Consider the following 15,464-nt stretch of genomic DNA (forward strand, 5'->3'; position numbering starts at 1 on the left):
GAACCTGTTCACCCCACATAAAAATGCTCCCTGTAGCGCTGCTGGTCAGCAGCTCCAGACTGGAAGCACCTTCGTTTCAGCTCGCTCAGGGTAGATTCCTTTCCTCTAACCTTGGAGCTATTTATTTCCAATTTCTTCCCCCCCCCCCCCATGTTATTGTTCCATAGAGAGTAATGCGGTATGTGGGCGGTTTCGTCTAGAAATTGTTCAGATGTATTGGAGAGGTTACTGCTAATAATCATAAGATCAGTTTTCCTTTGGGGTGTTTTGCAAAACATGTTTTCTTTCCAAAGCTGGGTAAGGCCAGCTATTTCCTTCCCCTAACATCTCGCAGATGCCAGTTGGTGTTACGCCAACGTGTCTGTTTTTTACGGTCTTTATGTACTTGGCTCTGCTCCTGGTCGGCAGCCTCTTTTTCTAAGCCTGCCCCCCCCCCCCATTATGTCTATTTGTTGTTAAAACAGCCTTATTTTCTATAACACTATCTTAGTGGAAAGATAGGTATTATCAGGGCGAGTACCTTTTAACGTATTAAGCTAAGGAAGGCTGGTCATCGGTAGCAGGAGCAAAGCAAACACTGTGGGGACTGAAATATAATTTCACAAGGAAAGCGGTGCCCAAAATAACTGAAGACTTTAGTTCAAGGGACAATCCGATCTGCCTTTACTGAAAATAGAATAACATTTCTAAACTAAAAGGACACATCGAAAGTAAAACCTACAATTAGATTTAAGCTGTGTTTGCAGTGGTTATTTCTGTACAAAGGATCTCTACTCAAATAGCGGTTCTTTATAAGTCAAACTCACACAAAAGAAAAACAGATATTCACAGGGACATCCTCAAGTGAAAGGACTTTGAAAGACCAGGAAGACATCTGCCGTAAATGTACTTCTTTTTTTTTTTTCCTGGGTGGAACGGTAAATATTATAGGTCAGTAGACTAATCCAAGGCCAACCTATAAGAGTTAGCTTCATTGCAATTAAAGAAAAAAAAATCTCTGTGGGTTGTAACTATAAGAGTAACTGTGTATTTCTAGTGCTATATATTTTGACTGTGAATCCTGTGATTCTCTTTGGTGCCTCCTCTTTGGAACACGCAGTCCCCCTGGCAAAACAATGGCTTAACATTGCCATGGCTCCCAAACCTTGTCCTAGGTCATGTGGCCCATGGACCTGGGCGTCTTCCTTTCCAACACCCACGCTGAAGGAAATCAGTCCTGAACAGCCCATGGTTCCCTACAATGGGCCTTGATCCATGTGCACACATGTGCATCCATGATGGTGCAGGAAATAATTGCAAAAAATAACTTGTTCCCTCACCCACTGCGTTCCTACCCTAGCTTTTTGGAGAACTTGACCTCTCTCATCAATATCTACATACAGGACAATGTAAATTGAGAAAACCCAAGTGAAAAGATAACACTATGGAAGTTCTGTAGTTTCTGTTTCTCGTGGACACAGTATAGAAAGATAAATTGAAACTATGACAGAGAAATACATAATTGTGAGGCCCACAGCATATCAAATGTACTTCATCCCTTCCCATGAACCGATCATAGGATAACACTGAAGCCATGATTTAAAAATATATATATAGATCTTTATTGATTTCAGAAAGAGGAAGGAAGAGGGAAAGAGAGAGAGAGAAACATCAATGATGAGAGTCATTGACCGGCTGCCTCCCGCATGCCCCTGACTGGGGATCGAGCCCACAACCCGGGCCTGTGCCCTGACCTGGAATCGAACCACGATCTCCTGGATCCTAGGGTGATGCTGAACCACTGAGCCACGCTGGCTGGGCTAAAGTCATGATTTATTTATTTTTTGGTCCTGTTTCTCACTCTGTGGGAAAACATCCTTCAATATGTACATTTAACGTCCATAAACCACCACAGTATTTTAGTTGTAAGAGACACAGCTGCGTGATTTCTACATGGAATAATCACATCATTTTATATCCACGATCATTAATCTTTTTCACTTTCTAACAGACTCAAAATGTCGAACGGTTGTCAAAAATCACATTTAATTTTGCCAAAACATGCGGATGCCCTTTGGAGCTCATGTCATGCTTTTCAGCTACAGCTGGCTTAAAAATACGGATAAAAATGACATCCGAACAAAAATGTTTTAGTTGCTTAAATAATATCTCAGGTTTCAAATCTGAATATTGTGTGGTTTATGTAGAATTCTTATATCCTTTGGGGACCCAATACTTGAGAGAGATTTACAGTTAAAGCTGAGAATGCATCCATCTTTCTCTGAAACTGTAAAAGTCTCAAAGGCTGCGAAGGCCATCAGCATCACAAAAGCATGATAGTCGTGTATGATTAAAAAAGAAAACAGATCTCTTGGAGAAAATAAATGAGCTTACTTTTCCATTAGACGGAGTGGCCTTGTCTGAGCGTCTTAGATATTTAACAATACCTGCTAACCTACCCATCCCTCCTCTCTCCTTTGGCTTTTTGCTTTTAGGTGTTCCCATAAAAGCTACTTATCACACACCTACCCTAATGCTGTTGCTAATTTGACCCACTCATTCATATTTTTAAGGGATTTTTTCCCCCGTTTTTTTAGCTGTTCTAGTGAGTCTGCCTGGTTTTCGCTATGCAGGTTGGGGTCCAGATGCAAACAGAGGATGTGACCTTTCAGAAATAATGTCGTTCACACCTTATTTCTGATATCAGTGGACCTGATGTCTTGCAGGAAAGCACGAGCTGGTACTTAGGATTGGAGAGTCACCTAGGCTATGTCATTTAAAATGGGTATTATCTGGCCCTGGCCGGTCACTCCGTTGGTTAGTATGTTGTCCTGATAGACCAAGGTTGAGGGTTCAATCCCCCCCCCAGTCAGGACACATATAAGAATCAACCAATCCATAAATAAGTGGAACAACAAATTGATCTCTCTCTCTGTATTAAAAAAATCACAAATCAATAAAATGGGTCTTATTTTAATTTGGAGAAGAAATACAGACTGTTCTTCTCCTAGAAAATCTTACTGGGGGTTTTATGGAACTGGCGCGTCAGTTTGTGAAATAGGCACAATGCCACCCAAGCAGATGGATCCCCGAAAGAACCGGAACAGGCCTCCAGCCTGACAGTTATGTGCTAGAGGGACATCCAGGAAGACGGAGGCCTGGGGACGGCTGGTTCTTCATGTTCAACGTAAATGACGACGATTTTTTTTTTTTTTTTTGTCAACATTGGAACTCCGAAAACTGCAGCTTAGTTATAATATACTTTGAAGTTCACCCTGGAGAATTCATTGTCAGCACCTAAAGCTTCCATGGGGGGTAGCGATCGCCATAGAGCGTAACGCACAGTATTTCAATATATGCCCTTTGTAGGCAGCCTCTGAATTTAACCTGTACACTCACGTAACTGTATGTTTTCTCTGCATTTTAAAGGTATAATTGAAAACTGCTCATGTTTATTAATGTGAATGGTCGTGTTTACATTTGCCATGTGGATCTGTGGCAAACTTTTCCCATTATAATTTTATATTGTGCGCCCCCACATAAGCTCATTTTACATATTTTCTTAATTTGCTTTCGGGCCATATGAGTGATAGGTAGCCTAACCTATATCAGGAATTCAATAAAAGCTAGGCCCATTGTTCCCCAAATGCTAGCGCTTCAGCAGGGACTGTTCAATATGGATCGACAGCCGTCAGCATCCCAGGCACTGTTCTAGGCACAAGGGGAAAACACGCCCAAACAGCAGAAAAGTACAAGGCCTTGCCCTTTGGTTGTTTATCATTTTTGTTTCATTGTGTCTGTCATTTCCTCACCTGCAGGTAATTGGAAAATTGGATTTTAAGTGGGAAATGGAATAATGGTCCCTATATTCAATGCAGGAGAGGAGTCACTCACAATTTTTGTGGACAAGCGGAAGCTGAGCAGAGGATCTGAAGGTAGCGATTCCAGCGCCAACAGCTCTTCGGTCACCCTGGAGACGCTGCACCAACTCGCCGCCTCCTATTTCATCGACAGGGACAGCACCCTGCGGAGGCTTCACCACATCCAGATCGCATCCACTGCCATTAAGGTGCGTGTGAGTCCCCCTCGGTTCGTGTCCTGCCATTACTTGTCCTATCTCTAACATCCATCTCTAATTTTTGGCATGTCCCGCTGATTTAAACAACCGTGTTCTGAAATTATTTTAACTTTCCCTCTTCTCCTGAGTTACGTAATGTATTTAAGATACAATTGTGTGTGTCTTTAAAAAATATATATATATATATATATATCTTTATTGATTTCAAAGAGGAAGAGAGAGGGAGAGAGAGACAGAAACATCAATGATGAGGAGTCATTGATCGGCTGCCTCCTGCACGCCCCCTACTGGGGATCGAGCCTGCAACCCGGGCCTGTGCCCTGACCGGGAATCGAACCAGTATCTCCTGGTCGATGCTCAACCACTGAACCACGCCAGCCGGTCCAATTGTGTGTGTCTTGATGTAATTTTTTTTTTTTTTTAACTTGATGATTTGGGTCAAGGTTCTCCATGGAAAAATATTAATTGAAGTATCCTTGAGTTATATAAGTTTATCCAGGGGTACACAGACTCCCTCACAGAGTGTCCATAGGTAAACTATTGTTTTAATAGCATGGATTTTTTTTCTTGGTAAGTCTTCATATTTTATTTTATGCATTTGAAAACATTATCCTTAGGAGGGGATTTATTAGACTCAAAGTGGTCAATGGCACAAAAATCATTAAGAAAGTGCTGCATTAAGCAGTATTTTCCCCAATGCTTTTAAAGTTAAGTGCAAATATTTGGGGATAAGTTTCTAGAAGTCAACAGACACCATAATCTACAATTAGTGGATAAACTCCACGTATTCACAAAAATCTTATGTGTGTGACTATTTTAAGGTTAACTTTACCAAAGCAGGGAAAGCCAGAATGAGTTTCTCTCTCTCAAGAGAGAGAGAGTGTGTAGTTTCCAAAACAATAGCCTTTTGGACACATTTCTCTGGCAATTTAGGTCAGCACGTATTGTTTTGGCCAACAGCCATCGCAAAACTCACAGACCAAAGAGCTGGCACAGGATGCTAGCGCGATCCCGGACCGGTGAGCGAGAGGAAAACAGAGTACAAAGAACATTTCTTTTTGTTTCAGCTGCAGCATTTCATCATTATTGCAAAAACAGTCCCTTAAATATATCTTATTGCTTTATGAGATTAAAACTAATGTGTGTATTTTTTTTGGTCAGTTAATTAAAAAGTTAGGACTTCAGTATTTGGGAATGCTCAGTGAAATTAGCCCAAGAAGTAGCTTTTGTGATGATGCACAGGAGAGGATAGAGGTGGTGTAGGAATATCTTTAGCTTAAGGGCTACGCCAATAATACTACCCGTCTTCCATACTGGTGGTAGATGTGGTTGGTTAAGAGCGTCCTGTAGATATAGATTGCACATTTATAGTTAGTTTACTTCTGACTGTAAGATTTAAGTTATACTGGGTGACCAAGTATATAAGTAGTAGTTATGCAGCAGAGATTAAAATGTAGCCAGCGTGAAAGATGTTTAAGTTAATTTAAAAGTATTGTAAGGTGGAATATTGTTAGAGATATTTACCTTGAGGTTGCTGGGGAGAAATGGATTTTTTTTTCAGAAATCAATTTCAGTGATATAAACAAGAACTTAGAGTGTATTTTCTAATAGAAGACATCATTGCTGTAAGTGTGTTTATTATATGGCTATTGATTTTTTCTGCTCAGCGCCAAGTGGAATTATACAGTAGAGTTTTTGGTACGCATACGGAGGAAGAAATATTCACTCACAGTTCATGTGAAGACTTACTGGGTATTTGTATGTATTCTTGTCTCCCACGAAGGAACTGGGATCACAGAAGGCACGTGTTTTAATGGTGGAAAGGACTGTCTGTGCGCGTTGTTCTTAGGCCCTGGTGATGCTACTAGTCACGATGAGGCTTCAGGAAGCTTTCATCGAACTGTGTGGTGGAAATGAGACCGAAGGAAAGTGGCTTTTCTGAGTAATCTAAGGACAGCTCCGGGGCAGAGAAAGGAGTAACTTGGGATGCGGGAGCGTGAGAGCTGCTGGCAACCGGCCCATTAACCGTGGAGAGGAGCCGGGGGCGCAGAATGGAAACGTTTGAAAACGTGTGTCCAGGGGCCGGGGACGGGAAAAGTGGGGCTTTAGACAGGGAGAGGAAACAGAGGAGAGCGTGGGAATGATACCGGGATGGATGGTGAAGAGCAGTCACTTATAACCGTGTTTCGGTCCAACCCTGGCTGTGTTTGCAGCAGCTGTCCCGCAAGATTATAACGGAACGGGATTCCCCATCGCCTAGGGATGCTGGAGGCATCGTAAAGTCTCAGCACAACGTGTTGCTCACGGGTTTGCGGTGACGCTGGTGTAAACACGCCTGCTGAGCTGCCAGTCACACAAAAGTACAGCGCGTGCGACTCCAGGCGTGGGCGATGCCATCTAGGCGTGCGCCACACTGCGGTCCCAGGACAAGATCGCCGAGGGACGCGTTTCTCAGGACCTGTCCCCGCTGTGCAGGGGAACAGGGACGGACACACACCTGGTGCTGTAGCTGAGAGGAAAGGGAACTGAAGTATGTCCCCCTGGCAACAGCCTGGCTAAGAATATAGTCACAGAAGCACGAAGGGAGCGCAGGAAGGGTGGTGAGGAATTGGGCAGAGAGAGGGGAGCGCAACCAGGCTCTCGGGATTTAGCTCAGGACTGAGTGGGGTTCTCTTCTGAGTCAGTCATAATTTTAAATGCCTGGTGATTCTCTGGCCTGGGGTCAGCTGCAGCCTGGCTTGTCGTGGGAGCTCCCGGGAATGTTCTGCGCTAGGGTGTGGGGTCCATGTGCACTTGACGGGGCCCCTTGGATCGCACACATACCTTCATGTGCTGTGGGTTGTCCTAGGGAGAGATTCCCTTGTTTTCATTAGTTATCAAACATGCCCCTACTGTCCTAAACTGATTACATTTTACTCATGTCCCAAAGGTCTCCCTGTATCTTCCATTTATTCATTTAAAAAATATATATGTTCATTCATTAACCACTCACACACTCCTTTGTTTGAATAACAGCATGAACTTTGGAGCCAGAAGACTTGAGTAAATCCCGTGGTCATTAGTCATGAGACCTGGGAAAATTAAAACACTCAACTTCTCCCTGACTTAGGTTCTTAGGTTCCTCATCTGTAGAGTGAATATCCTATCGATCTGCATTGAGGGCCAAACGAGTGAATATGTGAAGAACTCTGAGAGCAACGCTTGGCCTGAAAAAGTGCTGTAAAGGGTCAGCTATTCGTATTTGATGGGTGGTTATCAAGCGTTTATTTTCTTCCAAGAAGTAGCTTATTTGTCTCCCAGTCTCTCCATCCAGAGCTCAGTACAAGATAGGAACTCAATAAATGCTAATTGAAATTAAATGAACCTAACCCAGCAGGAGCAGGATTGATGATGTCGCAGCTTTCCGACGCTCAGCAACCCCGGAGTTTCCGATTTCTAAAGTGAGCTAAGTGCTTGCACGTGTGGGCGCCCAGACAGCTTTGGAAGTTTCGCAGGCTCCCCAACAGGCTTTTATCTTCAAACCCACTTCTTCCTTCTGCGCCTCTCGGTGCAGAATTACAGCTCTTCAGGTAAGCAGGACGGAAGTACCTTTATACCGGCAGCTGGTATTTCACAAACTCAATAAAATGCATCCAACAAGTACGTGTTGGGTGTCACCAGGCACAACGCCACACGCTCGGTGCGCTGCAGGCATTTCAAAGAGGAGGGGATCCTGCCCCCGACCTTTCCACGTTAGTTACACGGGTGGGACTTTGTGGTTCTGCTGTGTTGGGACCCTGATGCTTTGGAGAACGTTGGTGTGATATACAGAATAATTATACAAGAAAAGGGCAACGGTGCGTTCTTCTGAAAAATAAGCTATTTCCAAAGGATGGTACCAAAGGGCAGGCCGCTCGTTAGAACTAAAAACAGTACAATAATCCACTTACTGGAATTCACGGAAACCCACTGACCCTGAGACGAAGGCCCGCTTTCTGGTGAATTTGTGTATCTCTGCCCCTAGTCACTGGGAGGCTGTGGGGGAAAGTGGTTTGGACCACATTACAAAACCCTTCCTTCCAGATTTCAGGAAATTAAAATAATTCGGGGGACCTCAAACCCTGACAACCTTTTCTTTGCGTTTCAATTTCCGCCTGGGTTGTTATCATTAATTACGGATCCTGAGATGATTAGGTCAAGGTGTTCTCAGCTTGCCTTTTATCTTTTTAACAAAGCTCTCGTTTTTTCATGACTCTGGGAGATAAGGGACAGTTTGACCTCTCCCTTCTTAAATTATAGCAATTTTTAACTCACTAGAAAAAATGAGGAAAACCCTAGGAAAGGTCATCTTCCAAATAAACTTTTCATTGAGTTTGCAGTTTTGGGGGGTGGAAAAAAAGATGATATAAGGAAAGAAGTGACCTCTGTACCAGCTACTGTCAGTTTAATTCAGTAAAGGGAGAGCATTGCCGGTAAATAATTGTGCATTTGAGGTCATTTTTATTACTAGAAATATTGAAACATAAATTATGTCCACTATCAACCATCAACAATATCTTGACAACTCCTGAATATGTACTTTCATTCCCACCCTCAAACCCAAGTCCCTCTAATTGTTCCAGTAACCTAAAATGTTTTCCTCTGTTTATCCATTTTTATCAAATCCTGGGTGGCTAGAAATAAACCCTTTTCTTGCCATTCTGTACGTTTCTTCTGGCTACCTGGTCGGGCGGTGGGTCCTGTGGATTCCTCGGCTCCGACCCCTTCCTCGCAGGCCCGGCTGGGGCCCGGCTCGGGCGCTTCTCACTGTGGAGCCGCCTGGCTGCTCCCGCCCTCGCTGGATCGCCTTCCAGATGCGGCCTGCATGGCGTCCCCCCAAAATCCTCTGCAGCCCTTTCCCGGTCCACCCTCCCAGGTTGCTGGACGCTTGGAACGTTTCTTATTTCCTTGTGTCTAACGCTCTGAGATCACAGTGCCTGGGACTGAACGGTGCAGTGTCTCGGATCCTTTCCTGTTCAGCCCTTTCTACACTGGCCTGAGCAGCCGTGTAAAGGGGCAGGTTTATCAAATGCCTGGAAACTGGAAAGAAAGTAAACCGGGGCACAAAACCAGCTCGGGAAGCCGGGGGGTCAGTGAATGCAGAGATGCGGCCTGTGGGGAGTACCCGTGTGCAGCTAAAATAGGAGATTGCGCTTTTCTCTTGAACAGTCTCTAAGTCTTTCATATATTACCCCTACGTCTTAAAACCTGAACGCTTTTTGTCCAGGGAATTAAGGAAGACTGAGCTAGGTTTAAAAAGTCACCCGCGATGTGATATGTCACCCCTAATTTAGTTTATGCCCCTCGTTAGTGGATATTTTCCCCCGTCGCACGGCCTAAGAGTAGCTCCAAGCGTAAGTGATCCCAACTGCCCACAGCATGCGCTGGGCGCCGCATCTCTGTTTCACATCGCTGCCTTTCTCCGCGGCTGGATCGGAAAAAGTCGAGGTTAAATTACTTTTACATTTTAAAGTGCACTTTAAAGTGCATTAACTTGCTAACATTTCTGCCCTGAAATGCTACCCTAATTTAATATTTGGCCTATATCTTTTTCCTGTCTCACCTGGGCAGAAATCTGAGTTGACCTTAATTGTATTTTCTCTCCTTTTAAACTGCAATCCTCTTTGGCAATTTGTGGACTCAGAAATGGGAAATTTTGTCATTGTGAAAATGATGAGGCCTTTTCTTTTAAATGTAGAGGTTTCGCTGAGAACTCTAATAATCCTGTCAGGCTTCAGATATATAGCATTAGTCATGTGTGACTTATGTAAGCAGGAGAGGTTGGGGCCTGTTTTAGTTAGGAGCCTGAGAAATGGACTCTCACCTCCACATAACTCAGAAATGGCTAAAGCAATTTAGTTCAACTCTCCGACAAGTTCACCTTTGGTCAAAGTTAAAGTTTGAAAAATCTCGCTTGGAATGGAATCATGCCCAAGAGAAAATTATGACCTAAAAAGGAGATACAAATTTAAAAAGCATTCCTTTTATATTTCTCACTGACTACATGCTATTTTTACTTAATTTAAAACATTTCACTTTTTCTGGATGCCTATTTTGATAGAAATCAGTTGCTAGTTATTTTTTTACAGTTGCTAGTTTTTAAATTTGAAGCATTAATACTTAAATTAGATTTTTATTTCAGTAAGATGAGTGAAGCCATTTAATTACTCTTAGTTGAATTAATAAGATTGGCAATTAAAGCAAAATGTATACGTAATATGTCATCCTGCAATTGTTAGATACAATCAAATGTCCAGTGCCCTATGCTGGTGAAAAGTTGTCCAGAAGTTTACAAATTACCCAAACAATTTGCTTCCTTGGGGGATGTTTATCTCCCACCTGTGGTGTACCCAGCCCTGCTGGGTGTCAGGCCTTTATAAACGAAAATGCCGTGATTTTCAGCCTTGGAGTATTCAGTCCGGTGAGGCAGATAACTGGAAAAAAAGACGTAAGATTCCCCCTTCCCTTATGTACTTATTTCATTCATTTGATGTCATCTTAGTGCTGACTCTTAATGTTATCAGTTGCTAAAGAATTTGGATTTATCCTAACTTTTGAGTGTGTGGGTGAAGCCAATTTATTTTTGGGAGGGAAAAAAAATAAAAGAAATGACAGTTAAAGTGTTTCTGTAATGGCCAACTGAAACAAGAAATCCACTCTGTCTTTCTAATTATGCCTGAGCCTGTTGCGTTTTAGTGGGATTGCTTATCACTTCTCTCGGGCGCTTGTCTTTTCGGGTGACAAATGGGCGCTTGTCTTATTGGGAGAATATGAAGTCTCAGTGCGACAGTTTCTCTGGGCTGTGCACAGGCATTAGCTGTCTTATTAGAAAACGATAACTGAAGCCAGAAGCTTTTGATGTGCTCATGGAATTCAGAAATATTCACCACTTAGGAAACTTCAAAAGGCGATCGTAAAAAGTTTTGCATTTTTAATCAGAAGCAATAAGAAATGTTTTAATAAATAGTTCAGAGGAGTCATCTTAAATGGGGAATTTCAGAGGAGTATAATATAAAATTTTGGTAAAAGTATTTTTTTGGAATAGACTAACCAGTAGGCACTGTGGGGGGGGAGTCATAATACACTATACTGGCACCTAAATTAAAGGAGAAAATTTTAAATATGAATATTATTAAATTTTCAGTACCAGAGAAGCTCTGCCTAACCAGGCGCCTGTCTTGAGTATCCTGTGAGGCAGAGAACTGCCTGGCTGGCAGTTGGACAGTGACAGGTTGTCAGGGCCGTGCCTGGTGCGCTCCTAGCCCTGATCCATTGGCAGGACTCTGATCCTCTGCTCTTGTCCTCGGACACAGTGATGGGTGCTGTGACTGCAGCTCCACAGGCCCATCTTCACATTTTTAGTCACTTTGTCAAAAGGAAGCAAAGTAGATAATTCAGTTGATGGGATCATCAGCTCGCAGGGACCCGCTTCACCGAGACTCCAGGTGAGTGCCGGTTGGGCAGTATGGCTAGATCTAGAAATATACGGATAAAATAAATTATACAACAGCCACCGACGAAGCGAGCGGCTCTGCGTAGGGGTAACCCTTTGCTCACCCATCCTGGCGACAGACCTGGGTTGCGAACTCAGCCCCTTCAGCTCGATTGTGGGTTAGGGCCTCTGGCGTCTTTGGTGTGTTCGGTCCACTGTCCCCTTGCTTATCCCGTGAAAGGAGAGATAAGGCGTCAGGCCTGGGCCACAGCTTGAAGTGGTTGCATCTAGAGGTACAGAAACGGTTTTGGGGAAATAATAGGAGAGCGCAGGGTAAAGAACAGGTGCATGTCCTTTGTGATTAACAATCACTGTCTCCGCGGGAGAGGCAGGATGGGCTGAGGACACCCCCTCTCCCAGTGCTATTTCCTCAATGACTCTTTATATTAAATTTAGCCTCTCCTGGAACTCCTACCTTCCCATTTTCATTCATGTGGGATAGCCGACAACATGGTTGTCAGAAATGATCATAAAACACTATTCGTTTTAATATGATGATTTGCATGAGCTCCAGAAGAACTAGCATTCCTATTCTGGTCTTGGATCTAGACGTATTTTTGCCATTGCCTTGTAAAGCTTGGGGTCCTTTTAAGTAGATTCAATAACTAAAAGGCACTGTGATGGCAATTCATAGGATAAACAATAAAAGAAAAAAGCGCTCTACATGTTTAGCAACTTCTGCTTGCCTTCATTTCTAAAATAAATATAGTAAACGCTGCCCTGCATAACATTTATTTTTTTATGTGAAGCAACAGAAAAGAACCTGTGGCTCCTGAGTTCGTGAAAATGTGATTTCTTCCGTTCAGGGAAGTGGCATGTGGCCCACAGTGTCAGTAGCAAGTGAGGTGGCTGTCCAATGACTGTCGCCTGAATGCAGACAGCAGGCCTCAGCCCTGATGGGGTCACAATCTGTATCTGTTGTTTGTAATGCCCCTTGGCAGTGAAGCTCTGCTATTTTCATTATTAATATTGAATGCATCAGAAAACTCTTAGCCAACTCTAGTGTAATAATAAGATTCTGTAAGTTTTTAAAATATATATGTACATACATATATATCTTTATTGATTTCAGAGAGAAGAAGGGAGCGGGAGAGAGAGATAGGAACATCAGTGATGAGAGAGTCCTTGATCGCCTGCCTCCTGCACACCCCTGACCAGGGATTGAGCCCCCAGCCCGGGCACGTGTCCTGACCGGGAATCGAACCGCGATCTCCTGGATCCTCAACCAGGTTGATGCTCTGCCACTGAGCCACTTCTGTATTTGAATAGATGCTCAGAGAGCCCCCAGCTCCGTCTCCATAGGGTTCCCCAGGGCCGTTGCTGGTGGAGCCCATGTGCATTCTTCTGATGGAGGGTGGTTTACGGGGCATGGAAAACACAGGCCAATCATTGTAACCAAGGCTGCACCATGGGGCAGCTGCGAGTGAAAATTCACCAAGCAGTGGCTCCCCAGGAACGCCTGCCCTGCTGTGTCCCCGAATCCCACCTGAGCTCCGTCTTTTATGTGACTCTTCTCCAGCCTCACTAGGCCGTGTCACACTCTCCAGCCTGTCAGGCCTGTTTCTCGCCTCTGCTGCTTACGCTTTATACTTATGCTCTTTACTTGTACCTGTTCCGTGGATGTGGGTGCACCCAGCTTAGCATCGCTTGTGGTCACGCTCTTTTTCCTCGTGGGTCAAGGATGACCGTCCCCCCCGCAGCAGAACCTCTCCATAGCTCTAAAGGTGCCACCCCAGGATAAGCGACTCCAAGAGTTCAATGATGGGGAATGGAACTGGGAAAACAGTTTTCTGCAAAAAGTCATTTGCATAGATAAATAATTCAACAACATTCTGCTTTCCATTGAATTAGTATTTGATTTGTTTTTGTACTTTTGATGTGAAAATATGAGTCATCTTGGCATTGATTATATATCATGGACTATTTTAAACTTCCATTAAATGGTTGGAGCGGGTTCAAGAAACACTGACAGTGTCAACTATATTTTAAATCAGGAGATTAATTGTGTCCAATGCACCAAGCACAATGCTTGTTATTGTGTGGAGATGCAAGGACATTTAGCCATGATGGACTCTTGTATTTTTTACTTGAGCACAGAGCGTTTTATAGGTGAATTTGCACTTTTCTCACAAAACTTACTAAGTAACAGAACAATTTTTAAAAATTAAGGAAGTCTTTGTTACTGAAATGGATTTATATCAATATGACCACTTTATTTTAAATGCTTCTTATATTAACAGTAGGAAAAAATAAAACTATTTTACTTTCTAAAATCCAGTATAGAGTAATATAAGAATGTGTGGGGATTTCTATTTCAAAATACTAATAAATTAATACTTGGAATAAAAGCCAGTTCCTTTGGCCTTCAATCAAATAGTAACAAGCACACTTATAGCAATATTTATTGTCCTGACAAGGACTCAAGATACCACACCATTCTCATTGACCTGTACATCAATTAAATCGTGCTTTATTGTGACTTTACAGTATGACTCTTACGTGGGCATTTGCCTTACGAGTCGGGAGTTCAGGCCCCAGTTCCAGCTCTCGAGGCCCTTGCACGACACCGAGCTAACTGGACGGCCCCCGGGCTCCGGGTCCCTCACGTGCGTAATGCCAGGGTGAGGCTGGGCGATGTTTGGGAACCCACACAGCTGGCCCTGCTGCATTTGCTTCAAGAGGTCCTGAAAGACAGCTTAATGGATAAGCTTAAGTGTCCTTTGCAATGGAGATTTCTAACCACGAATGCAATATTTCCCCGCCGTTCTTGAATTCCTGCCACGTGCCGGGTACCGTGTGTAATTCTTGTGAGTGGGGAGTTTACGGTTAACCAAGCAAAGAAGTTAACATAAGCAGATGATGGTGAAGTAATTGTCTAATGGCCACAGTGTAACATAAAGAAAGTTTTAAGGTGAGGTAAATGAGTTAAGGCATTAAAATATCCCGAGGGTTTTAACCTCTTAATTCTTCCTCGCGTACGTTTTCAGTGTTTCATAATCTTGCCAGCGCTAATTGTTTCTTCCGATCCATTTCTTTCAGATAAAAATGATTGTCCCTGCTCAGTCCAGCCCTTTATCATCTCGAGAGTGGCCTCTGTGTCTCCTTGGTGTGGTTTTCCCCTCACACGGCCCCCTCCCTTTCCCTTACCCAGCTCCCTGGGCTCACGTGGGAACCTGATAGACGTTCTGGGTAACGGATACCCCAGCGAGCTAATAGACCCTGTCTCCTGCCCCTCTGGAGCCTGCGCTCTAAGGAGGGGGGCCGTCAGTGGTCATGATCAAAGAGGCAGGTTAGGGGGTGATGACCCCCAGGGAAAAGCAGAGCAGCTCAGGAGGGAAGGAAGCAGCAGTGTTTGGGGGGGGCGCTGGGAGAAGGTGTGTCCCTGTGACCCGAGGTAGTCCAGGCAGCCCCAGGACAGAGGCCTCCCACCAGCAGCCGGAGGGAGGCGCAGGACGGAGCTTAGAAATAGTTGGACAAAGAGCGCTCAGGTGGGGCCCAGCAGGCCAGCACCTCCGCAACTAGCGTGGTCCAGGAACATAGAGAAGCCCGGCCGGTGTGGCTCAGCGGTTGAGCACCGACCTAGGACCCAGGAGATCGTGGTTCGAGTCCCGGTCAGGGCACAGGCCCGGGTCGCGGGCTCAGTCCCCAGTCGGGGGCGTGCAGGAGGCAGCCGATCCATGACTCTCATCATTGATGTTTCTCTCTCCCTCTCTCTCTCTCCCTTCCTCTCTCTGAAATCAATAAAGAGATAGATTGAAAGAAAGAAGCCAGTGTGGTTGGGGCAGATTAATCAGGAAAAGATGAGGGGACTTCAGAGAGGAAAGAGGGGGCTGGATAATATGGTGTATTTTGTGGCTTAAAAGGGGCTCTGGCTCCTACCCTGAGTGAGATGGGAGC

At 44.2% G+C, this 15,464-nt stretch overlaps 1 protein-coding gene across 9 annotated transcripts in view; it reads left to right on the plus strand.

Moving 5' to 3' along the window:
* BRINP3 (BMP/retinoic acid inducible neural specific 3) overlaps positions 1-15,464 on the plus strand; it is a 341,361-nt gene that overhangs the window by 268,283 nt on the left and 57,614 nt on the right. For all 9 annotated transcript variants that reach the window (XM_081123748.1, XM_081123746.1, XM_081123750.1 and 6 more), the window contains one exon: positions 3,858-4,048. In XM_081123748.1, coding sequence (XP_080979874.1) covers positions 3,858-4,048 — 191 coding nt within the window. The remainder of the gene's footprint in view (positions 1-3,857; positions 4,049-15,464) is intronic.

This window comes from Miniopterus schreibersii (genome assembly GCF_964146895.1).
Source record: "Miniopterus schreibersii genome assembly, chromosome: 21".
NCBI lineage: Eukaryota > Metazoa > Chordata > Mammalia > Chiroptera > Miniopteridae > Miniopterus > Miniopterus schreibersii.